At 35.7% G+C, this 26,438-nt stretch overlaps 1 protein-coding gene and 1 long non-coding RNA gene across 2 annotated transcripts in view; one reads left to right on the forward strand and one right to left on the reverse strand.

Annotated features, from left to right (window-relative positions):
- The first annotated feature begins 3,422 nt into the window (after window positions 1-3,422).
- LOC146543696 (uncharacterized) lies at window positions 3,423-6,195 on the forward strand. Its single transcript, XR_014885191.1, has 3 exons — window positions 3,423-3,617; window positions 4,384-4,645; window positions 6,061-6,195. It is a non-coding gene; the product is annotated as an uncharacterized LOC146543696 (long non-coding RNA).
- KCNT2 (potassium sodium-activated channel subfamily T member 2) overlaps window positions 4,219-26,438 on the reverse strand; it is a 123,230-nt gene continuing 101,010 nt past the window's right edge. Inside the window, exons 24-29 of the mRNA XM_085231521.1 lie at window positions 22,555-22,656; window positions 21,180-21,263; window positions 19,101-19,229; window positions 17,137-17,437; window positions 15,839-15,923; window positions 4,219-13,969 (exon numbers count right to left, since the gene is read on the reverse strand). Coding sequence (XP_085087647.1) covers window positions 13,858-13,969; window positions 15,839-15,923; window positions 17,137-17,437; window positions 19,101-19,229; window positions 21,180-21,263; window positions 22,555-22,656 — 813 coding nt within the window. The 3' untranslated portion in view covers window positions 4,219-13,857. The remainder of the gene's footprint in view (window positions 13,970-15,838; window positions 15,924-17,136; window positions 17,438-19,100; window positions 19,230-21,179; window positions 21,264-22,554; window positions 22,657-26,438) is intronic.

Raw genomic sequence — 26,438 nt, forward strand, 5'->3', positions numbered from 1 at the left:
CAGGGTAATACTATTTTCAGATGGACATTGCTGAACAGAAATATGAAAATGTAACAGTGTTGCTGTTACTAGATCAAAACGTCAGAGTTCACGCTGATCTTATTGTGTTCAACTAAAATAATGGTGTTGAAAACTTCTAAACCAATGACACATTTACAGTTTTCATTTTTAACCATTTCCATCACAATGGAATTTTATTGCCATTAACAACAACAGCACACAAGCAAAATTGCAACAGCACAACTAACATGATCTTCCACACTGTAAACTCAAGTGCACTCTTGCTTACTTTTCACATAAAGAAAATTCCTACTGTTTCCTTCTTCAGGTCAGTTAACAGACAGCAGTTCACAGTCTTTGTATGAAATCTCAAACAATCAGGACAAGCCAGGCTTGTTTAGTCTGCCTTTGACTGCAAAGAGCTTTGTTCTATCTTTTTCTTCTTCTTTTTTTTTTTTTTTTTTTTTTTTTTAAATGTGTAACAGCTTGGTTATAATTACTTGATTGATTTCAGCTTTAGTTTAGCATTCCACTACTGTAGGTGTAATGCCTATTATTGTAGTTATTTCCACAGCAAATAACTATTTTGTGTTGAGTACCTGTTTATTACCCTAAACTGACAGTATAGTGTAATAAAGAGGAGTGCAGGTATGGGATTATATCAAATAAAAGGTATCATAAATAAAAGAGCAGTATTTAGTTACTCGTTATGATAGTACTGCACTCTTGAGTGAAGCCAGATTTACTAAAGAGAGCAAAGATCAAATATCCACAAATATCCAACATAAAAACAACGTGCTTTTTATGTGCAATAAATTCAGACACTGTTGAATTCTGATCACCTTGCTGTTTTAACTGAAATTAAATGTCAAAAAAAAAAAAAACCCTCCCAAATTTTAAACAATTCTTATTGAAAGAAAATGGTGAATTTACACCTGAAAATGAGTCTTGTGGGAATTAATAAGAAAGAACCATTTTAACACAGCAATTTAATTTATTAATAATGAAAAAGTTCAATGAGAAAACACCTTTCTTGATATTGCTAATAGCAACTACCACTGTTGAAATTCAACATGAAAGGTCTAACAGGAGATCTGGGGAACTGAATCCTTGTTCCTGGAGTTTAGGTTATTCAGTTGTTTACGCTGAGAGTTGATAGTCAGGTCCAAATAAAGCCCTACTGAGAGGAAGCAGGCAATATCATACTATTCGGTAGGACTTAGCACAACTTAACTCTTAAAACTATGAGGGGTATGAAACGGCTTGTAGTGGTATAGGCTTTGTAACAAAGACGGATGGTTGATGTTTTTATTAATACAATATATCTAATAGAAAAGTTCGTCAGGTTTCTGTCAACTCCTCCACAAAAATCTCTCACTGATTGTTTTATAAATGGATAGAAACCTATTTGGGTTAAACAAATGAGATCTATCAGAAGAATAGCTGGGTAACAAATACTCTCTGTGTTCAGAGACTGGCTGTCTTTTCTGGAGACCTGACTTCAAAAATTGTCAGTGATCCTGTTATGATAAAGTGTATACATTGGAAGATGTCTACTTGGGCTCCATCTCAACGCAAAGGGAATACATAAATTGCCTCCCCCTGGTCTTTCATTGTTTGATCTGTGCAAAGCCCCATTTTCTCCTTGTCTGTACAAAAACATAATTATAGATCACACTACGTTCACACAGATGAGCAGATATTCTGCTGGGAAACACTGAAAAAGAGGAACATATCTGTCAGGTAAAATGGACAAAACAGCAAATGTTTTTATTCATTTTTTGAAATGAAAATGATGAAGCAAGATTTCTCTCTCAAAATGGCTGATTGAATACTGCACGGTATATATTAATTTGTTTTGGATGAGACCCCAGTTAATTCTTAAGCCTTTCTAAAATACAGAAAGAGATCACATCAGCTAATTACACTGAAGAAAAACAGGAAAGATGCAATGAAACCATTTTTTATAAACAGGTAATGAATTAATGTATTCATATATATTACTCAGCTGTAATTAGTCAAAGCATCTTTTCATATATGCAGATAGCTTTCCAGTGTGATTGAAGAAGAAAGCATATCATATCCATGCTAGTGAATTACTGATAGTAATAGGAGTACAAAAGCTTCCTTTTCAGAAAATCTAACAGGATATGCCAGATCTCTATCGCTCTGTAAAGCTGATATTATTCCTTGCAGTCAAATATGCAAACATTTTGCAAAACATATCCATTTAGGTATTATTATGGAAATATAATAAATTAGAGGGAAAGTAAATGCTGATAGAGTAATCTGACAGCAAGATATTAAATTCCATTTTGGGATATTCAGGCATGTACGAAGTAGCTTCATAACTAAGGAAAACGTAACAAAAAGTAACATAATACTTAACAACCTAGAAGTTTTAGTCAAAATGTATGTGTGAGGTCTCTCCAAAAGTAATGCCTCCTATTTATTTCCCTGGAAACAGCAACAGCTATAAAGAGCACAATACCACTATTTGATAGAGCAAATTCTCTATCAAATATCTACTATTTTTCAACTTAAGCATGACCATTATCTGTGCATTTTCACCAGCAATGAACAAGAGCCAGCATACCATCCCCATGAAAATACACACCAGAGGAAGTGGCCCACTGTTACTGCTGCCAGTAGTGAAATGCACCATCCACTGCCTCTCCGTGCTCACATCCACCGTTTGGTCTTTGAAAGTGTTCAGCAAACATCAATGAATGCCAATGGGTGCCATTTTTTTCACATGAAGCAATTCACTGACACAACTTTGCTTTACATGCACTTCCACATCAGACACAATATTGTTGGACTGCCCATCTGTTGCTGTCTGTCACATGGCAACAACGCATAACGGGGATATTGGTGGAAAGGTTGAACCTCTTCTGCCATCCCATCAACATCCACCTCTGACATCATGGGCCAACAAAATAAAACAGGAGGCATTACTTTCAGAACATCTTTCATACATCATAAATTTCTGTCTGACTGAGATTATGAATTGTTTGCTAGTCTCAGTTAGAATTAAATGACCTTCACAGTAGTTACTGAGTGGAGACTGGCTGGGTTAATAGAATAGCTTGAAAAGAGTTTCCTGTAACTTTGGAAGAAACTTATCAGATAGATCTAGGAATCAAGACATCAATCACATCAGTACTTTAGCTGAAGCTGAAGTGAGAAAGTGAGAATATTATGTATGCATCCCAATCATTTTAGAAACATACATTATGATGATTAATGAATGAACTTAATTATCTGTCTTCCTGCAGAGAAGAAAAGTTTTCTGCAGTTGTTCAGAAAAATGTAAAATGTATTTCCTTTAGGAAATTCACCCAAAGGAATCAAGCTTATGGACTGTTTCTTTTCATGATTTTTTTTTCTCCTGGTTTGCAGGTTATTTCTACATGTTGTCCACCGAGTACCAGGATTTGAACTGCTTAAAGAAAGCCCGATGTATGAAAATGTTTATTATCAGGAGTCTTGGTCAAAATGGCCAAAAATGAACAGTTGAAGAAATTAGATATTTTTATTTATGCTTTCTTCTAATTCAAGCTGGTGTTGCACTATTATGCCAGCAACAGCTTAGCTGATCTGCCCTGCGGATAGAGGTAAGAATTCTAGTTATCATACCTATATTTTATAACTGTGAGTGCTAACCTTTTTCCAGATAAGTAATTGATTGTTACCGTGTCATAAAAAATTGGAAATGCCAGGGAGATGATATTCAGAAAAGTAGACTAACTGTTAAATGAATAGAGATATGAGAGCTGTCTGTATGAAATGCTTTGTATATATTTTGTTGAGTGACTTTATGAGAAAAAGTAACTCAAACATAACAGCAAAAATTGGAGGAATCTGTAACACAAGAGTTTTATATTACTATTTTTAAGGTAGATCAGGCTTTGTTTTTACTGATTGCTGTTGCTTGTTGTTGTTTGTTTTACTGTGTCATTGATTTCAGCAGAAAATGACAGTCATGAAAAACTGCTAAAGACTATTATTACAATACCAGACAGGTTTAGACATCAATTTTCTTGTAATATATGTTCAATGAGAAAATGCTTTATAAACTTTATAAGTTCCCTTTTTTCACTCTGCATCCAGTTTTAAATATGTGGTTATTTTTGACAGGCTCTCAAACTTAAAAGTTACCAAGAAAACAAATAAATACAGTTGAAAGGGGAAAGAAATTGTTTCATGACAAGGAAATAAATGAAGTAATCTCTTTATTGATGGATTTTTAGTATAAGACAAAAAGTATGTTGCTATATGCAGCAAAATATATCATACAGACCCAAGGAAAAGTAAAAAATAACAAACTCTTCAAACTCTTTTACAAAATGGTAAATGTTTGTACAACTTTATTCACATCAGCATGTACGTGAGGAAAAGTCTTTTCCACTCTCCGTGTTTTGTGATACCATTTCCACCATGGAGGAACTGACAATTACCTTCATCCCTTTCAAAACAAATTTGAAGTTATGAACCATAAACAATTCCTATACAACATGAGGCTGAGTCACAGGCCTTGTGAGAAGAAGCTGAGAGAACTGAGCTTTTCAAGCTAAAGAAGAGGCAGCTTTGGGGGCACCTAACAGCAGCTCCTGGAAACAACTACAGGAAGGCGATCAAGACGGTAAAGCCAGGCTCTGCCCAGTGGTTTCTGGTGGGAGGATGAGACAGGGCACAGAGTAAAATAAGAGAGGCTAAGGTGATGTATAGAGCAACCTTTTCCCTGTGAGGACAGGCAAGCAGTAGAGCTGGTTGCCCGTGGAAGGTGTCCAGCCTCTATCACTGGAATTGTTCAGGATCAGGCCAGACAAATTGCTCAGGAACCTGGTCTGGGAACATCGCTGGCCCTGCTTTGAGCAGGTGATGTTTATGCAGACTTTCTGAGCTTTGTCCAAACAGCATGATCCTGTGATTCTGTGACTGTATGACTCGATATGATTATAGAAACCTACCTAAAGCTTGTTGAGGTTCTGATTAATTGCAGTAGCATTTGGATGAGAACCAAGACATTAGAGCGATAATAATTCTTCATGAGAAGGGACTTGATTCAGGATGCTGTAACAGAGCTCCAAAAACTTGCTGATGCAAATTTTCCAATTAAGTCAAAAAAAGAATGTTTATTTGGCAAAGTTTACTGAGTGTGTCAAATTGATGTGTGTTATGACTGCACAATTAGAATAACGCACGCACTAACAAATAGAGATATGCGTCTGGCACATCTCTCTGTGGAGAACATGCTATTAAATATTGCTTTCTTTCTGTAACACACTTTTCCTAAACTATTTCATAACTTTTATCTGTTCCCAGAACAACCGATTCCTTAAAAAGTGAGATTTGATTTTGTGCTAGTCATGGTACAAAAGCTCTTCAAATTCATATTTTTAGTGTTGAACTTGTGAGAAACATTTAGATTCTAATCTGTAGGTGAAATAAATACGCTCTTATTTAAATCATGATGCTGATTCTTAAGGCTGGCTGCAGGCACAGGTGGTTCTATTGATTGGGGAATTACAAGAAAGCTATATGTTATAGGCAGGGAGGAGAGTAGGGGTGGAGTATTGGGGAGAAGTTTTAAGTAAATGGGAGTTTGTTGGAAGTGAACACATTTACAGGACTAGGAGGAAGATAATGAGTCTGGGCTTCTATGGCAGGAACTCTGAAAGGGTAAATTTTATATGGTGAAAGTATCTACAAATGCGGGGAAACTTTCAAAATGCTAATGGAATGGCTTAGGAAACTGTCTGAGATAGCATCATGCTGCTAGGAAATGGAATAAGGCTTTCTGCCTCTTTTAGTTTACGTGCTAGAACTTTGTTGTTTTAGAAATGGCATCAGTGTTTTGGAGTGGTGCAAATTAGACCTGGCTCAGGTCAGCTTGTTGGAGGCTGGGGGGTGTTACTAGGTTTCTCTGGCTGCACTGGAGTTGCTGGCCTAGGAGACAGCTGTGGGGGAGGTTTGAGCTACATAATTCTTTCTCTTTTGAAACCATCTTTTTATGAGAAATTCTTAGTTATTTCAGAAATATTCTCACTGTTGCAGTTGCAAGGATGTTGGCAAAGTAACTTCTGTTTTCTGCATCAGATTCCTGCTCTCAGGTAAGACTAGTCTCAGGAAATACAAATGTAAGATTATTTTCTAATTCTGATATTGGCTTGTAAAAATATAAGAAGTTTTGCATTCATAAAATAACTTAAAACTATCTCTGAAAAAGCTAATCAGTAACCAGATTTTTTAATTGTCTTTATAGTTGCTGGCTTGTTGTTTACACTTCTGCTTATTAGTACTGAACTAATGGGATTTTCTTTTTGACTTGGTCTCCTGATCTTTATTTGAGGGACTTCTGTACTTCAGAAGGTATTGGAGGAGGCTATCATATTTTAGGCTAAGTTTTTTCTGTTTCAGAGCAATTGCTTGTGTAGTGCCTTGTATAGAAATATTCCATTCCACCATTTTCTAGTCACTGCAGTTTTTTATAATGGATGTGTGTAACCTAGAAGAAAAATTACCAGTGCAATCCAATTTAAAATGTAATTTGTTGGCTCAGATATTATATTGATTTGCAGTTGTAATCAGGATTGTTTTCCAAACAGTTGCATAGCTTTTTAAGATGCCCAGAGAGAACTCATTATTTTAGCTGTTCTTAAACTGAAATGCATTCCTCTCCCTTCTAGGCATATTAATAAATTATTTGAAGAGGTTAGCCTGAAAACTGAAGTTGTTTGGTACAGAGTAGTGCTTCATATGCCATAAGCACTGAGTGCATAGCGAAAGCATAGCAAGCATCAAGATTATTGAATACCTCAAAGTACTGTGGAATATTTGAAAGTTTTGTTCATTGGATTCTTTTAAGTAAGAAGCTTATAGTTAGCTTATTATGTCTGAGTAGTGTTCAGTAGTATTGAGGTCTCTATTTTTTGTAAATTCACCATTTCCTGAAAGCGTGTTTTTTTTTTTTTTGCTTCTACTATGTGACGGAGGCAGTGCTGACAGTAGCTCTTCAGTTGGCGATGATGAAATGATCTTAGGGTGGGCGGTGGTGAGTTACATAATTCTCAAATTTGGATTTAAGTATTGTTGTTCATAAATGTTCAAGAAGTCCAAGTCTATAAAGGATGGGCTGGTAAACTAAGTGTCTGTATATGTCTAGCTGTCATTTATACCTGCGTGTAGATGTTTTTTTTCTTGTTGAAGTTGGTAATAAAACTCTTATAGTGACTAAAGGAATTTTGTTAAAGAAATAGGCTTTGTTACAGCAAAAGTTATCAACATCTCCCTTTGTTTCCCATTGCGTCCGCTAAATTAAAAAAAAAAAAAAAGCCAGAGGAAATTGCTCATATTTTTATCTTGTGTTTGTCTACTGGGCTGTGAAGCTTCTCTGCACATGATACAGCTGAGCTGCATTAGCTAGATAATTTGCACAGTAATTCATGTAGCTTATTAGTGGAAATTCTTAACACCTGAGATGAATTGGAGGGCTACATAAGTATTTAACTCCGGAGCTTGACTGGAACTAGTTGCAAATGCTCTGGATTCTGGATGTCTTTTGCTTTAGAAAGCTACAGCTTGTCCTTGGAGGAAGGGGCTGTGAATGAGACAAGGCCAAAATCATTTGTGAGCATTCAAAATGCATCTGTGGAAATTCTCTTGTGTTGGAAAGTGATGTCTTGGTCGTGTGTACACCCTAAGATTTTCTTCTGAAGGACTAATGTTCTACAACTGGCTCTTCTGGTGAATCTGTTGTTTTTTTTCTTAGTCTAAATGCATTTGAGAGATGATAGCTCTCTTCTACTTTCCTTCAAGATTCAGGTACGAATTAGAAAAACTTAGCAATCTCTGTGCTTGTTAATCTAGAAGAAAGACCGGACTTAACTACTCTTTTTTATTTTGGCAATGAGAATTTCTACTTCCTAGTAGTCTAGTTGATGCTTTAGGCTCATGTAATTTTGTAAAAGTGATTGGCTCAGAGTGGAGCTCATTTTCTGCGTCTATTACATCCCAGGACTTAGAACACCTAAGAGGAATGCATTAATTTTGCCTCCACTTAATAACAAGGCTATCTCTCCAGATTGTTCTTACTAAGTTTTGTTTTTTGCTGAAATGAAGTTTTAATAATGATTTGTTTGAATGCTTCAAAGGCAGACTAGTACAAATACTGAAGAATAAGCAATATGTGTTCTTGATTAAAGCATCTATCTAGAGAACAGCAGTCTGTCCAATAACTGAGTAATTAACATTGGCTCTGGGGAAAAATTGTTGCAATAAAGCATCTCATGGTTCAGTTGCTTTTCTAGAAAAATGTATTTTCATTGGCAGTGGATTTCCCACCTAATTTGGGAAAAAAAAGAGTACGAAAAAAGTGCTAAAAAATGCTCAAGATATCCTTCCTGCTTTGCTGTCCCAAAACAGGACAGTGAGCTTCAAATGTACCTAGAGATGTAGGAGGTAGCAATTATAGCACTGAGAGTTGTAGTAGATTACTTTAATCACAGTTGTGATTTAAAGTATGTATATTAAAACTATGAAATGAACTTAATTAAAATAATAAATGAACTTCAATCTATGCAAACCAGTTGGATCAATAATATAATTGCTGATTCTTATGTGTATGGATGTGGATGGAAACTATGGCTGTACTTGAAGTAGTGAAATAACAAGCGTGGCTAAAATCAATTCCATATTCTACTGTATTTCTGTTACTAAGTATCTTGCTTTGGGATTAACGTCTACATTCTCTAATATTTATATAGGTACCTATAAAAATCAAAGATCTTTTTGCGTTTCTTGTCTTAGTTTGTGGTTATGGTAGTTTCTTAGATCTTAGATCATCTAAGTTTTACTGGGGCTTTCTGAGGACTGGCACATCTCCACTCTGTCCCCTACTTTATCCTGCTTGCTGAGAGTTTTGCTGTAATTTACATTCTTTGTTCATTGATAGCTGATATTCAAAATACTCGAGTTCATGTCCTTGAGCATTCTGTAGCTAATGGGAGTCTGAAAATTGAACAAGCGGACATAGATACTATACAATTAACAATTCCTCGATTATCTTGTTGAGAAAATGCATTAAACAGTGCCTTATTTTAAAGAAGATAGCATTCTTATTGCACGGAAGGCCTCAGGTTATGTTGCTTTGCGTGTGTGGAGTTCGCCTAAGTGGTGACAAAATTTCTGGGTAGACAAGACTCTCTTCAGGATACATCCTTATTCCTTTCAAAAGATTTTATTTTATTTTTTCTTTTTTTTTGATAGCTAGTTAAGGAAGAGTAGCTTAGGACAAAGTCAGCTTTTCTTTTTGACAAAGAGAATAGCAATTGCTTTATGTTTCTCCAATGAATATCTGACAGTTGTTGAGTCGGCCTCTAAGGGAGAGAAGGGAGTGAAAATAAATATTCCTCGCTCTATTTTTTTTTATCTGAGGAGAAAAAAGTTTAGAGAAACTTATTCTACTTTATCGTGCTAGCAAGTATCCAAATTTTACATAATATATTGAAAGCTAGTTTGTAGAAACTTCAAATTCTGGTTTTTTACTTTGTGAAGCAGAAATATTTTCCTCTTTAAGCTTCTTTAGTCTATGGCAGTTCATACTTGTGTAAAACTTCCATTGCTTGACAGCATCATTGCATCACTAGTACAGGCAATAATGATGATTTTCTTGTGTAGTTCTTTAATATTTTTGGTAACCTCTAAAGATGATAAGCAAGGTCTTAGTCATCTTTCAAAGTGTTAATTACTTCTCTGCTCTCCCTTCAACGTATGTTCTGCATCAAGCAAATGAAATAGCGGTCAAAAAGTTAAAGTGAGTCCTTTAGACATATATTCAATGTATGTCTGTTTTCTACTGCATCATATGGAGAATATACGTAATATTTTAAGCAGATTTCTGCATTTATGCCTCTAGCTCAAAAATAGATTTCTAAATAATCTTGTGTACTTGATGTTATTACGTAGTACTACTTGTTTTTATTAATTCATTTTGGGATTGTAATGACTGATTTCCTTCAGATACCAAGTAGAATTCAGTGCATCAAAGCCTCATACATCAGTGCTTCAAATTTACAAAATGCTTGTTTTCAGCTCTTACTGCCTAGAAGCTACGGAATTATGCGTTATTTTTGGTGCATTTGCTGTTACTTCAATTTTCCTCCAAAGCAGAAACCCAAAAATTATTTATTTTGCATTTTATTGATGCAGTAGTAAACAGACATATAACAAGTCTTCAGTAACTTAAATACTTTGAAGTATATGATTTCCTACAAAAGTAGGAAGTTGTGCGTGAGGGAACTGTTATAACACTTTGACTTGGAAATTAAAATGAAAATTTCATTAACTTACACTACTGCAAATTTTGCAAACTCAAGTTGTGTTAGTGTGTGTTCTGGAACTGGAGTAAAACAGTAAAGGAAACACAATGTATTCCACTGTAATGCTTATTGTGACTTTTTATTGTAGAATAAATAACATGTTTCATCCCCTTGGAGAAAACACTTCTGATAAGGTAGTAGTTATGTGCTATCACTTTTCCCGGGATTTTGACTTCCAAATTTCCTGGTAGTTGTTTTAAGGAAGTGTTAGGTAAAGAGAGCATGTCTGATTTACTGTTAAGTATGAGTTACAAAGAGAAGAAAAAAGTACATACAGTTAAATACAGACTGAAATCTGCTGTTTTCTTTGATTGAGGAGGGGAGGGGGAAATGTTATTTGGCCATCTGGTTTCTGACAGTTTTAGAATTTAATCACTTGCTTTTGTAAATGATCGTAAGTCCAATCTATGTATTCACTGAGTGAATTGTCATCAGATACAACTCTGTTCAAGTCTTCTGGACCCAATGGCTCTAAAGCTTTGTCATCCCTCCTCTAGCACTGAGCATGGATATTACTGTTTCTCAACCTGATCTCCAATCCGGCTGTACTATATTGCTGATAATCTTAGCAAGAAGCATGTGAAGGCAAGATTGCCTGTAAAGTGATTCTCAAAGAACTGCCTGCCTGGCCACCAAGGAATGTGTGTGCTATCTCATTCAGTGTTAACGTAGAGTACTCAGTATAGTTCTTGAAAGGCTAAAATCCACTAGAATGGGGTCTGAAGATGTGCTTGGGGAAGCAAAGCTGTTCTGCTTCCAGCATGAAAGATGGCACATCTATTACGGAATAGAGCAGTGCATCATCAATGTATTATTAGAATTGCCTCAAAAGAAGCTGCTAGCTTTTATCTTGCTCGTCTTCCAGTACAGTTTGAAGAGAACCAAGCATTTATATTCAGAAAGATTATCTTTGCTTTATTTTAGATGCGCTGCAACTTGTCTCCACCTGTTTTTGTTTACTTTAACAAATCTTCTAGGGCTAATGAGCAATTAAAAATCCATCTAGGAAATATCAAGTGACAATAGATGCTACTGTTCCACTGAGTTAGGTAGAAAAATGGATATATCCGACTACTTATTTCTACTTGTTTATAGGGTGATAAATGCCAGGCATGGAGCCCTAACTATTCTTGTGGCAGAGAGTCTTTAAATCTGTTGCGTTTACTTCAGCCAATGTACTGTTGATAGTCTGGATTGAATGACTCTGGGATACGCTATGTGTATCCCACTGAAAGTGGAGTAGCTTGCTGGTTGTGATTACTAGGCATGTTTCTGAAATTGTTTGCCTACTTGAGGCTACGTTAGAAAGACCTTCAGTATGAAACACAGAATTGTTCTAATATATTGGAGTGAAAATTTTTAAAACAGTTCTCTTTCTTGGAAATATACAACTGGAATAGTCTTCTCACTGAAGGTATTAAAAATAGAAGGCTATTCATTTTACAACACAATTGTTTCTATGTGATAGTTTCTATGATGCAATCTGGACAAGGTTCTGTCTAAGAGATGGTGTGAGCAATTGTATCAATTGTTACATCCCTTTTCCCCAAAGTGCCCAGGGAAAACATTCAAAATACTTTGTCTTCAGAATTTAATAATTTGATAAATTGTGTGTGTGCAAAAACACTGGGCTCTATTCATAATCACAGATACTATTCTGAACCCTGTTGCTACTTGAATATGTCAATATGAAAAGAAAAAAGCTGAGAAACTTCTCTTTCCATCTATCTTCTCTTAAAAATGAGATTCTTGTGTTTGTGTGTAGACTTCCTGATTACTTTGGTCTGCTCTAAGACCTCTAATTTCTTCCAGTTTAGTTTTGGAAGAATTAAGAGGAAAAGAAGGAATAATAGCAGACCTAGTGTTATTTCTAATAGGAGTGTGATGTGATTTTTAACATTCTTGCAGTACTGATAAGCATACTTGCTTGTTCTTCAGGCAGCTTGGCATTTTATTTCTCAGAACAATATCAGCTAAGCTTTTTTTCCAAATAATAAAAAGAGAATATAAATATTTTTAGAGTGGATTTCTCTGTACACAGAGAACATCAAGGGAATTCAAAGAATTATCAGTTTGGCCACTTCAGTCCACGTCAATTTTTTTGTAACAGTCCTATATTGATTGTTGTAGCAAGATGGTTTGAACCTTAAGGACCTTCTTCCCCTTTCATGATCGATGGCAAAGCAAGAATGTTTTGAAGATCGTGTACAGCTATGTTTACTTCTGTAAATTCTTGACCAAAGCTTCTGGGATTCTTGTATATGTAGACTGGAGATTCTGTAGCAGCTTCAGATGCTTCGTACACTGTAGATGCTTTCTTGCGTATTTAATGCCAAAGCCTTCAAATCCATTTAATGTTGTATTCCATTCATTTTGTGGAATAGATTATAAGCTTTTCTCATTTTCGTTATGATATGTAATTTCATATGAACAAGTATCATATTTGGGTAATATGAAGTGGGTATGTTCGTAGTTTGAACAGTTGGAGTTCTGGCATCGCCATGGGAGTGGGAAGGATCTGTGGTTTTAGTTGCTCCCTAGAGAGACACTTGCATTCAACATCGTCCATTGGGCCTTGTTACTACCCACTTGATTTAGTGGATGGCAACCCTCCTTATGGCAGGTAGATTGGAACTTGATAATTAAGTTCCCTTTCAACCAAGCCATTCTGTGACTGACAACTCATGTTATTCATTTTTCATCTGAGCTACCACTGTTTGTAGCTTCACATATTCTTACCAGATTTTTGCAAATGTAAAGGGCTGCTTTTATATAATTCCTTTAAAGGTTCTGCAACGCTTGCTCTATGAAATATTCCTTTTTGAAATGCCTCTGTGAGATATTGGGATTCTCTGAACTAATTTTTTAGTCGATGTGCCTCAGGTCAACCTTCTACATCATGACTAAGCTGTGTCATCTGTAAACTCACAGAGCAAACATTCAAGTCCTAGAGGCCATAATGGGAGTGAAAAGAGGCTGTTCAAATATAAATGGATGACAAATTAAGCTTGGAAATTATCTCAGAGGTTGTATTCTTGGCACAAACAGCCTCTTTGGCAACTTTAAATATTAACTTATTTTCTGCTACACATACACGATTCCTTGGTGGACATCAGATAATCTTTTATGATGTATGTCGGGAGCTTATTCATTGACATGCTGCCACCTTGATAGATATACTTAGAAGCTTCTAAGTGAAACATTTTGAAATCTCTTGCTTCTTTAATCATTTCTTCATATTGGTTAAATCATAACAGTTTTCTGCTAAACTGAAGTTCAACTACAATGTTGAACAGGCTACAAGCTTGACAATCATTAGGAAACTCGTAAGAGTTTCTAGAGACCATGTTTCTAAAATTAGTGACTTACCCACTGTCACTTTGTTTCCAAAAACTGAATAAAATGTACCGCTTAGTTTTCAAAATGATTGGAGGAAACTTTATGTATAAAATTGTTAATTTTGTTGAATTACATATCAAAGTTGTGTTTCCTCTCTGGTATCTTGTCCCACTGTATTGCAGAAGCTGTCTTTTCGGCTGGATGCTGTGTTTGGAACGTAAGCCAATGGATCAGGTCGGATCAAGTATCTACAAAAAGAAATCACAATTCTTATTAAACAGATTTGGCACAAGCAAGGATTAGTAAACATAGTATTGTAATGTTGTTGAAAAGTTCTGAGGAAGAGTTAAACTTAACCTAGTTTCTATTGATTAACTTGGACAAGTTGGCAATGCCACTCACATTAGATAGTAGTTTCACACTGGCATCATCTGTATGTACTAGACACAGTTAAACCTTAATTTTGTCTGAGAGCACACTTGATCTTTTAGAAGCATCGTCTCTTTTCCTGAGCATCCACTATGGTCACCAAACACAAAAGTTTGCCAGTAACTCTCTATGCATTTGCTTTATTTGTTATGCTTTGAAGAAGGAGCAAAAGTAAATTGGAGTAAATGATTTTTTTATTTTTTATTTTTTTTTTTTAAGCTAGGGACACGCTTCTAACTGTGCTCAACAAATAAAAAGCATGATACCAAGTTGATAAACTTGGTATAGGCTGATACACTCAAGATGGACCCCTACTCTTGAGAAAGATTTTAAGTAGTTTTAACTGCTGCAAATGCTTTAGTTCATCTGTAAATCCTGAGACAATTTCCTCACATGGTAGTTCAAAGCTGAATATTATCTAATATGATTTTTCATTTCTCTGGAATTTGTGAGTAAAAACACTGTAGAAAGAGAAGAACTTGTTTAGTCTCTCCACTAATAATCCCCCATGAGTGAAGGCGAGCTGACTGCCTAGTCAGGGAACCAAAGTGCGATGGTGCCCACTCTCAAATGTCAGGAAATGAACGTACATCAAGCTTGGTAAAAATAAGAGCTCATACAGGCTAAAGTTGCGTAGGTAGAACACAGCAAATCCACACTGCAAAATTATGCATTATTGGTTTGCTGTTTTTGCAAAGGAGGAAAAAGGAAAACAGACACTTAAGTCACCTAGCTAAACTAGGCAACAGCATATGCATTTACAAGTAATATTAGTGCTCTTCATAGTGTGGACTTTAATAATAGTGGAAAATTCTGTTCCAAATTATTTCAACACACTTTCAGAACTGTGTTTGCTGTTTGATATACGTTGCTATTCTGTGCTTTTCATATACCACAGTCCTACAAAGCAGTTTATTCTTGTTTTTAATATCAAGGCTAATAGTTCAAACAATTTTCTTGCTTATGAGTTGGAAGTGAGGTGGATCAACACTGATGTTGGAGTACCTTGCACAGGAACACTGGAGCACATGGGATATGTTGTTATAGCAGGGAGAGGCAAAAGAAAGAATCTACAGACAGATATATAGACATGGCATAGGACCTGAGCATGACAGTTAATTTTCTAAAACTCTTGAGCAGGTCCAACTTTGGGTTCACCTTTCTTTCTTGTGTAGTCTTCAGAATTCCCTGCAAGGAAGTGGGAGGGAGGGAGGGGGAGAGGAATTTCTGCATTTAGGTCCTGCTATTTGTGTTCAAATAATCTTAAACAAATATTGTATGAGAGAAATGTTTTTTTTTCTCCTGTATCATGGATTCAAAATCCCATTTGAAAGCACCGATTCAAAAGGTTGATCTTCCTGTTAAAACTGGATAGCTTAATTATAAGCAAGATTATTAATTCTGGGAAGCTATCCAGTGGACTTGGTTAGTTTTTATATATACATAGAGCAAGATAAGAGAAAATGGAGTTAAGCAGGTATCAAAATATATATATTTCACATCATCACACATAAAGAATTAAATACGTGCTTATGTATACGTATAAGTACAATTACATGTCTATTTAGATAGAAGTCTCCATCTTTTCCATCCATTTTCCAGATGCATGGAAATGTGTCCCCATTGCCTGAGCAGAAATATGATAAAAGAAACTTTATGCTTCTTGTGACTTTTTTTCTTTAACTTACACTATATCATTCAGCTCTAGTCTTGTATCTGGAGAAGGATTGATCAGGATGTAAGAAAGGTTGTTCTGATGATCATTCATTTCATCTAGAGGACAAAGGTAAATGTACCAAATTAGATTTAAAAACATATCGTCAGAGATATAATTTGTAACAACCTAATTTTGAAAGTTTACCTTTTTTGGCTCAGAGTTTTCAAATAAAATATATCAGGTGTCAAGGTAATACCAAATAATTAGAACTATCTGATGTATCATCTTTTGAGTTATCAGCTTTCCAAACATGCTTTCTTTCTGAACATTCTGAAATAAATTATTTTGCACTTCTTTCCAGTTACAGCAATTCTCAATACAACTCAATTTTACTTCAACCAATGTGTTACATGGCCTACATCAGCAAATACAGGTGTATGAAATTCTCATCCATTTCCAAATTTAGTTGATATGAAGTATTTTCTTTTTATCACCTGGGCCTGTGGGTCGGAATGTGAAAGATACAGAAAACACAATTGATATTTCTTTGCTTCTTTTTTTTTTTTTTTTTTTTAAGGAAGTTTGCTGAGTTGAGCCTCAGCTCACCTGTAGCTATCACTAACATTATCTTTTGTGTAGTTTATTTTGAACACTTTTCCTAGGGTGTCACAGTGAGACTAATAGGTCTAAAATGAATAAACATTTTGTACTTCTTTCTTCTTTTTAAGTGAAAATTAAATAATGTGGAAGAGAATAGCCCAGTTCTGGTTTCAGTGCTATTCCTAAATCTTGGTAATGAACTGTGTTTAAGTGTGCTTTGCAGGTTAAAAATGACTGTTTTCTAGTATGTGTAACTTTCCTTTGTGCCTGTATCACGTATTTTGCATCATCGTAAGTACTTCTGTCTAGAGAATAATTAGACTGTGAATCCAGGTGCAATTACAAAGCTGAAGTGATCCTTTGCAGTGCAGTTTAATTCTGTATAGTGAAACCAATTTTAACAAATATTACAGTATTAAGTATTTCAACAATTTATACAAATGCATTCACCAGCATATTAGCACCACCATGCCCCCGCAAAAGGCTTGCATGACCAAACAAGTGTTATGCCTCTGTTGGATTAAGTGAATTCACAGTTAATTGAATTTAGACTTGGAGGTCTCAGAGGTTATGTTATCAGCTTAAAGAAAGCCAAAGATGTAAAACTGGCTTTAGGATTATTCCCATACATGAAGACTTGTAAGCAACTATGGTCATTTTAGTTCATGGCATCCATTAAAATGAGGCTTTTTTCCATGATACTAGTATTTTTACTAAAGTATTGCGTACCATATCCTGCTGGAGAAAGGCCCAGATGTTTCATTCTGTTTTTCACAAGTTCAGCAAGTTCCTGTCTTTCTGACCTCCTGTAGAGGTTCATTCGCTGCTGGCTTATCCTCTCAGCTGTTTTACCAGAGTGTCTCGGTACTCTTCGGCTCAGCCGTCGAGCCCACTGCATGCTTTTTCGTCGTAACAAGGGGTGATCGGACTGATCGCTAGATGTTGAGTTACGATGATTACTACGATAATTAACCTGGTCCCTGGTGTCTTTAGTGTCTTCCCATTCTTCTACGCTGATAGAGATTTGAGACTTGAAAGGAAAGTGATATGAGAATAAGGGCATTAAAAAATAGAAGTGGAGTAAAATGTTTTCAGTAGTGTAGTTGAATATCCTATTTTTAGAAATTCAAGTTATATAACTTGAAACTATCTAAACTACTGTTTAGATATATACTGCAAATTCATTAGGAAGTAATTCAACCTTTATTGCACTGCTCTGAGTGCTCTCTTAAGATGAAAGGCAAAAGTCGCCTGTTATCAATGTGATTCAGAGCACATTTTCCAAATAAGGTAATCTGAAGTTTCTACCTTTGGTACAGTTATGTTGCTTTTTTACCAAGACAGTTGAGGAGGAAAAAAAAAAAAAAAAAAAGCAAGTTTAAAAGCATCAAAATCTGGTCATTGACTGTTTTCTTCATCACCTAATAACTCAAGTAGATGGACTATGTATGTAGTTGTAATATAAAAAAAGAAAATAAGAAATATAAGGGGAAACTTCAAAATCTCTCTTTTCAAGTTGTTTTAACTTGAGCATAAGATTTAGCTAACATTTTCAGCTATCTTCTTGAAATTACTGATAATGGGTTATCAGTAATGGGTTAAATGTATATCAGTATATGGGTTAAATGTGATATTTAAAACATGTTTTTTACTGTCATTGAAATAGTAAACTATCCCTGGTATTAGTAAGGCCTTATTACCCAGTTTCTGATGAGGGATGTTAGCTTCTTTAGCTTGGAGAAGAAAAGGCTTCAGGAAGACCTCTTGAAGGTCTTCTAGTACTTGAAGGGAGCTTATAAGCAAGAGAGATGCAGACTTCTTACAGGGGAAAATAGTGATAAGACAAGGGGGAAATGGTTTTAAACTAAAAGAGGGGAGATTGTGATTAGATTTTATGATGAAATTCTTCACTCAGAGGGTGGTGAGACACTGGCACAGGCTGCCCAGAGAAGTTGTGGATGCACCATCACTGGAGATGTTCAAGTCCAGATTGACTGGGGCCCTGAGCATCTTCATCCAGTGAGTGGCAACCCTGCCCACAGCAGGGGGTTGGAACTGTGTCAGACTTAAGGGTTCTTCCACCCCAAGCCATTATTATGATTCTGTGACTGATTTTGATGTGTTAAGTATTGGCGATTTTTTGCAGTTCTCTTATCTTTTTTTTTTTAAGCATAAAATAAAGATGACTTGAAAATGGTGATTGCTTACTTAATAGAATTCCTAAGAACAGAATGAGTTAATAATATGCTCAAAGTGATTGGTGAATAAAGCAAACTTATTTGAAATGCTGGTGAGTTTCTAAATTTCTTTTTTTCCTATTAGAATAAAATCTGAAAGCAATATTCTGTTGACTTTATCAGTGTTGAAAATAATCTTAGTGACTTCCCACGCTGGTCATACAGTTTATTGATAATGCCGTTAGTTGCCACTACATGCAAGGCCAGACTAGAGCTAACTCTCAGAACCTGTCCTACCTGTGCTTGAGCTATTCCTTCAGTCAGCCACTTCTTTGTAGATGAGCAAAGGAATGAAAATCTGTATGTAGACAGGGCCGTGTGTTAATCTGACTGTATATGCATCAGCAGATGGTGACCTTCAGGGGGTTGGAATTAAGTGTATTTGCAGACATGGCATCCCCAATATTCTTTAAATAAGAGGTAACCAAATCCCGAGAGTACAGTAAACTGACATACTTCAGATGTTGTAAGCTTTTGGCATTCTGTCCTGTAGACTCCAATTGGAATGTCTCCTGTAGAAGAACAAAGTTTCTGATATAGTCTGGCATATGTCCTAATCCATAAATCCTCTTCTGTGATTTTCATCTGACAAATAATAATAGGAAGAAAACTTAAACTCGTGAGGGTTTACCTCTTGTTCATCATACAGCTCTTGAAATTTTTTTGGAACTAAGTGCTAGCTGATAATCATCATATTGTAGCATTGTACTTTTCATCCACAATAAACTTGAAATTTCTAGAGTTTGTAGACACTGTTCCCTTGCTTTATGTTTGGGAGACACTGCCGTGCAAATGGTTCGGTCTGATGGAATGACCTGTCTTTATTTTGAAGTTACTCAAAAATTTCCTTCATACGTTGTTTGTATGAAGGAAAACGTAAAAGGATGAATTATTAGCAGTAGTAAGAACCTGATGATAGACTGAAGAATAAGCACATATTTTGAATGTGTCCAGATAACAGTACTTTACGCTGCATGTGGAGTATTTGGGAGAAGGAAAGAAGGCAATCTACTAAACATAAATGTGTAAGAATGAATTCTTAAATTAATTTCAAATAACTAACAGCTTACACAAGCTTTAACAGCTTACACAAGCTTTATTTTAAGGTACACAAGTATCTTGTCAGAGATACAGCTAACTGGCATTTACTGTAAATAAGTTAATGATTGACCTAGAAACTCTGCAGTGGTTTTCTTTAAAACAAACTTTTTCAAGTAACATTAATTAGAGCAATTAGAGCAAACTTCATTTTTGAGAGCAACAACCTATAATGCTTTATACTTCACTACAAAACAACTTGCAAATGTCTCAACTTTGATTTGTATCTTTGCTACCATCATTGATAGGTATGAGGGAAAAGACAGTTGAATAGAATAACCCACTTATAATATTTTTAACTCTGCATGGAGGATATTGACTTTTGAACTTCACTGAAATACACCAAATCACTTCAGTTTAGGTATGTGTATAGATGATTATTTATGTAAAATTCAATTTGGTCCTTCATTACCTAAGATGGAAACAGTTGCAAAATAGCATTAGGAATAAGTACTAGTCAGAATGTACTCTACAGTTTTTGATAAATATAGATTGTTCTAAAAGTAATACCTCCTAGTTATTTCCATGGACACTAAAATAGATACAATAACATTATTTGATAAGAGTAAATTCTCAGCTACAAAACTTTTTCTCAGCCATTTTTCAATTCAATCACAGCTATTAGCTATGCATTTTCAGCAGTGATGAGCAGGAGGCTATGTGCTGGGCTCATAAAAATCAGCATGGCTGTACAGAATGTTGTTTGTGATTCATGTTGCTGTCACCACTGCTAAAATGAACCACTCACTGTGTTGACATCCAGTGTGATCTTTGTAGATGTTCAGCAAGCCTAAGTGAAATTCAGTAGGTGCCATATTTTCACATGAAGGAATTCAGTGGCACACCTTTGCTTTAAATGCACTTCCATGTCAGATGTCATTTTGTCAGACTGCCACTCTGTTGCCATCTGTTGTGTGGTAACAAAATGTAATGGAATATTGGTGGGAAGGTTCAACCTCCGCTGCCATACCACCAATGTCTGCCTCTGACACCATGAGCAAAATAATAAATAGGAGATGTTACTTTTGGAGCAGCCCTTGTGTTTGGTTAGTAAAGTTGGTTACTGAACTGCCATGTACGTCTATTAAAATAATAACAACAAACAAGCTTGCACTTTTCTTGCATTTTCCTATATTTCCTGTGTTTCTTTATGCTTCAGAGCATGTATTGTGTTTTTTGGGGTGGAGTGGATTGGTTTATTTGGTGGTTGTTTGTTGTGCTCTTTTTTTTTTTTTTTTATACAATTTAAACTATGCATGTTTTCTACCTAATTTCCTGTAGTTCTTTTTCCCCCTGCTGAAAAAGGAAACAGATGGCCTTTCTTGGCATTCAACAAAAATGAAAGTCTTCTACAAAGAAAGTAGAGGTGTTTCACAGACCATAAGAACATTCTCTGTTGCTTTGTAATAATAGTAAATATACTTTCTTAAAACTTACTGAACAAAGAAACCCAGATCCTGGTGTTGTATCAAGTCCCAGGAGAAGTCTTGTGATAGAGATCATATAATCTTTCACAAATGACTGCAATATTTTTAACAGAAGACACAGAAAGACAAAAAAAGCTTCAATGAATGGATAAGCAGATAACCATATGCACCATATGTGAATTCCACAGAAACCGTACATCTGTGTTTAAAGTCAATATCTTTTAAGTATCTTTCATTGTAGAAACAGTTATTTCTTTACGCATGCTGAATCTATTGATTTTAAAAAAAAAAAAAAAAAAAAAAAGATTCTGCATATGTATGTCCATAGAGGAGTCAAAGGCATGATGAGGTAGCTTGAAAACTAAGTTGTTTATGAACGAAAGTTACTTGTTAGCATTTATTTGTTGTGAAACTTTAATGACTATCTTCTGTGTATATGAAATGCTGTCATACGTCAGGTGGAGATGCAGTATAAAGTAGTGGGTAATACAAAGGTGAGGCTGCTATTATTTTAATTCGAACTGGAGTCATTTGTCTTTGCTGGTCCAGCTAATGATTAAGATAAAATCTGCCTTATCTCAGATCAGACTTGTTGCTTTAACAAAAGTGTTTTGGTAGAATGATAGAAATTAGAGAGGACTAACCAAACTAAATGTAGGAACGCATGCTAAGGAGACCAGGAATGGACATTAGATAAAAAGATGAAACATTTGTGATTTTAGCTTATCAATTGGACTGCTGGAATCAGAAAGCCACGTGTGCTCTCCTAACTGTGGTAGGTCTGTTCATTGCCACCTCTTGGGTGTAGAAGGGCAGGATTCAAAGCAGGCTATCTTTCCCTAGAACACAGCTTGCAACTAGCTCTTTGGCTTTAAAGTGTGATGGCTGCTTATCTGGAGGTCTAGTTGACAAGAGTAAGAGGACAAGACAGGATGATGTAATAAAAGCTTCTCTCAGCAAGTGAAGGTTGCTGATAAATTATTCATACAAATATTTCTATTGATTTTTGTGATTAGAGGCACTGTTTGTTGGAATTGGCAATGAGCATTTTTTTTTTTTTCCAGTGTTAACAGTCTCTATAATCTGTATTTTATACAGTTTGTATCAAAACTATCCATTTTTTTCTGTGGAGAGCTTCACAGTGTTATAATATTTAAAACAGAATTTGTTTTGGGTTGGTGACTGCAACTGGTCACTGACAGCAACTGCTGTCAGATAGAATGCTGATAAAGTGCTATGGTCTTTTACCTTTGATTGCTCCTGGCATAGCACCTATGTTAATGGGTTAATGTAGGAAAACAGGGTAATCCAATAATTAAGTAGAAAAAGTGGGTGGTGACATGGCATGCCTATGTTAAATGAAGGCACATGGTTATTCACAGTACCTGGTACAGCAGTGTGTCCAACATGCTGATGCTGAAAACCCTGCCAGCAGCGAAGGGCAGTCGAAACATAAATGCTAAATTAGATCCCTTCTCCCGTTCTTTCTGTATGGAAATTAAAAATAAAAAAAAAAATTACTGCTTTTAGAGGGATTGTAATACCAATTTGATGCTACTTTGAAAGAGACCAAAAGTGTAAAAGTGGCTTTATTCTTAATATAATTTCCACGAATATGTAGCGTGTTTCAATACTTAAAGTTTTTCAGGTTGAAAACTTGAAAAATACATACATTGTTTCAATCATTACATCTGTAATTTGACATTCTACCAAATCATGTTAAACAAAGATTGAGGTATTTCAACTGTTTTTAAAGCAAAGCTCTTTTTATTCCTCATCCAAACTTCTTGGTGTTGACAGTGGACTCTCATTCAGGTTCAGAAAGTCTATTAGCAACATGAATTATGAACAAGGAAACAGATCAGACAGACTAGGGTAGACATTTTTTGCTTTGATACTTCTGAGGAAGAGAAGCAGAAGAACATAAATAGTTATTCATCTTTTTATCACAACTCATACGTAAAGAAATCACAGCAATGTGCTTCCTATTCCTTCAGTAATAAGTGAGTAAACTACAGGTTGGAATAATTTTTCCTATTTTAAGGAGAGACCATGTATCAAGCTTTCAGCTTGGAGACATCGTAAAGAGCATGTTCTCAAAGTACAGAGAAGTCATGTTTTGGAACAGAGAGACACATCCATCACATGCATACACCAATCTGTGCTTGGGGCTAACAGTCTTAGAGGCAGCTTTGTAGGGTGGGATATGGGGGTCCTGGTGGTCTCAAATTGAACTTGGGTTGACAACGAGTCCTTGCTGCAAAGGCAGCTAACAGAATCCTGGGTGTCAAGGGACCTACTGGCAACACTCCTCCTAACACGCCTCCTACTTCCCCTCTTCTCAGCACCAGTGAGGCCAAGCGTGGAATACAGTGCACAGACCTGGGCTCCCCAGTACAAGCAGGACATGGATATTCTGGAGAGTCAAGCTAAGTTTTATTAAGATGATCAAGGTATTGGAGCTTAAGGAAAGGACTCGGACAAAACAGTCCCAAGAAAAAGTATGGGAGATGTGGGTGGGGTGGTTGATGCTGATTTCAGGTGTACAAATATTTGAAGGGAGATGAAAAGGTGGTGGAGCTAGGTTCTTTTCAGTGGTGCCCAATACAAGGACAAGAAGAAATGGGCATAAACTGAAACGCAAATGATTCTTTCTGAGCATTTGGAAACATTTTATTGTTTTGGGTGACAAAGTAGCTAAACAGGTTGGAGAGTCCTTCCTTGGGGATGAGTAAAAACTGTTTGAATGTCGTCCTGGGCAACCTACTTCAGGTGACCCTGTTTGAGCAGGGGCCATTTGCAAGAAAACTTCCAGAAGTTGCTTTCAAATCCAACCATGCTCTGATTCTGTGATATGCACAGTGTAAGTCTGTTCCAGTTAGTGCATCATCCAAATGTGTTTAGGTTCGATTGCAGCATGCTGTAACCTCTGTTTGTCATTGTTGATTTCACCTGTTGATTCTTACTGTTTTATATGAGCAAGGTTGAAAATATGTCAAGGAATAGAAGTACTTTCTAGCCAAAAGTATTTAAAGTAACTCTTGCTGTCATTAATCCACTCTTTGTAAAATGTCACCTCTGTAAAGGAAGCCTCAAAATTTTAGAAAAGTATCTCAGTACTTGTTTTTATTATTATCATTTATTCTAAGTATTCTCTATATTCTGAACAAATGCTGTTGGCTCGTATTAGAGTACACCATTTTTAGGGCAAAAATGGTCTGGAACAAGCATCTTCAAACTCACGTGCAGACTACAGTGATGTCATTACAGTAGAAGTTGTATATTCTACTTCTGTTCAGCATTATATAAACTAATGCAACTCATTAAGTTATATCTCATTCCTAACCAGGTTGACACAGATACTTCTAACTTGCCTTGTCAAAGAGATCACATCTCTCCCTAGCAGTTCTTGCTCCTCACAGAGGAACTCAAAATCTTAAAATTCAAAGTGGCACCAGTGACTGAAATTCTGACAAGCACTTGTTAACTCACAAGCAGTATTCATACCAGGTGATACCTGAATGATAGAAACTGGCCTCTAGAGATCTGGCTGGATTGAGATTACTGATTTGCTTCAAGTACTTCTCCAACTGGTGATGGGAGTACCAAAGCCTGCTGCATAGTGCAATCCAACAATTTCTGGGCTTCCACTGTGACCTATGCTATGTGAGCTGCTCTGCTAACTTTTAAAATGTTAGCTACGTTCTGGCTACTGGCTAAATAAGCTTTCCACAAACCAGCAGGTTATTCTCAAATTTGCAGGCAAGTCAAGGCTACAGTTACAGGCATATATACACACACATATATGGCAAATTACTAATAAGCAGGCTTCTGTGTGTTCTTTTATATGCAGATATGTTTGTTCACCACAATGCTTTTCTAGTTATCACTGTGGGAAGAATTGTAGTTAACGTGTTCAACTTCACTTTCTTTCCCAAGACTCTATTTCCATATTATTCAGCTTAGGTTTATTTATCATACATTTCAATTAAAATAACTTATGTCCAGCCTGCTATTGCAGTTGTCTAGAGTCTATGTACAGCTTGCTACTCAGGTAAGCATACTAAAGCTAAATGGAAAAATTATCTTGTACTCCTTTATTTTATACAATCACACTCCTCTCCGTACTTCTATGTCACTAGGTCATAAGAAGAAAATATACCCTTACAGGTCTCCCTTGTATATGAAGTATAATTGACACAGCAATTACAGTATAAGCCCATTAATCCCAACAGGCAACATTGTCCTATCCACAGGAGATACTTAGAGGTGTTTGTGCAGAGAGTATGTTTTTTTCATGAGTAACCTCCTTAAAAAAAAAAAAAAAAAAAAATCCAATAAAATATTTTGTTCTTTTAATTAAATACTCTTTAAAGTGTGCTAGATTCTGATGTATCATTGTAGTTAGAACACTTTTGCATTGTAAGGGGAAGACCTTTTTTTTTTTTTTTTTTTTTTTTTTGACACTACAATATCAGGTTGAGTTGCCCTGTATTTCTGGAACAATGCAATCACTAAGAGCATGGCAGAAATGCCAGTTTAACTGAGGAAAATCAATAGCTTAAATGAAGAACCAGAGAAGCATGTGTCCAGGTACTTAAGTTTTGGGTTTTTTTTTTTTCAGAATGTAATTTCAAAAGCATCTGGTAAACTTGCTTCTTTTGTTGAATCAATAGGAAAAAAAATACTATATACTTCATTATCCTTAATAAGTTCAGTGTGTTTAGACTTAGAGTTTAAATCTGCCCTTCATGGTTCAGTTTCATTGCTAAGATTTATACTGCTTCTGTGGAACATTAGACCAAATAAAAGTATTGAACTGGAATCTCAACACAAGCAAGGGAAAGAGGACTATTGTCTAGCACAGAGGAGAAAAAAAAAAAAGCTTTGTTTTTGCTAGTTATTTTTTGTTTCTGCATGGTTCGAGCAAAACTCTATATTTTTATGCTTTATCTGTGACTCAATTTTTCTTTACCATGAGAAATGCATGCATGCAGACAATGCACACATATTCTGGTTGAAATAGCAAAGTGTGTTTTTAACAAGTGTATTTCAGATAAAATTGAAGAAAGCATCATCTTAATTGTACAAAGAACACTTATTTAGAAAAGCATGCTATTGGGCTTACTGGTGTAAGCCACAGAGATAAGACTGTATGTATTTATTTTGTAGCTCTACATCGTACATTTGAATGCTTTTCATTTATTGCAAATTAGAAGATAGGAGTTGAAGAAAAGTTATTGTGAATGAAAGCTTTTGTGTTCTACAA

The sequence above is a fragment of the Meleagris gallopavo genome, chromosome 10, assembly GCF_905368555.1.
Source record: "Meleagris gallopavo chromosome 10, MGAL_WU_HG_1.1, whole genome shotgun sequence".
Lineage (NCBI taxonomy): Eukaryota > Metazoa > Chordata > Aves > Galliformes > Phasianidae > Meleagris > Meleagris gallopavo.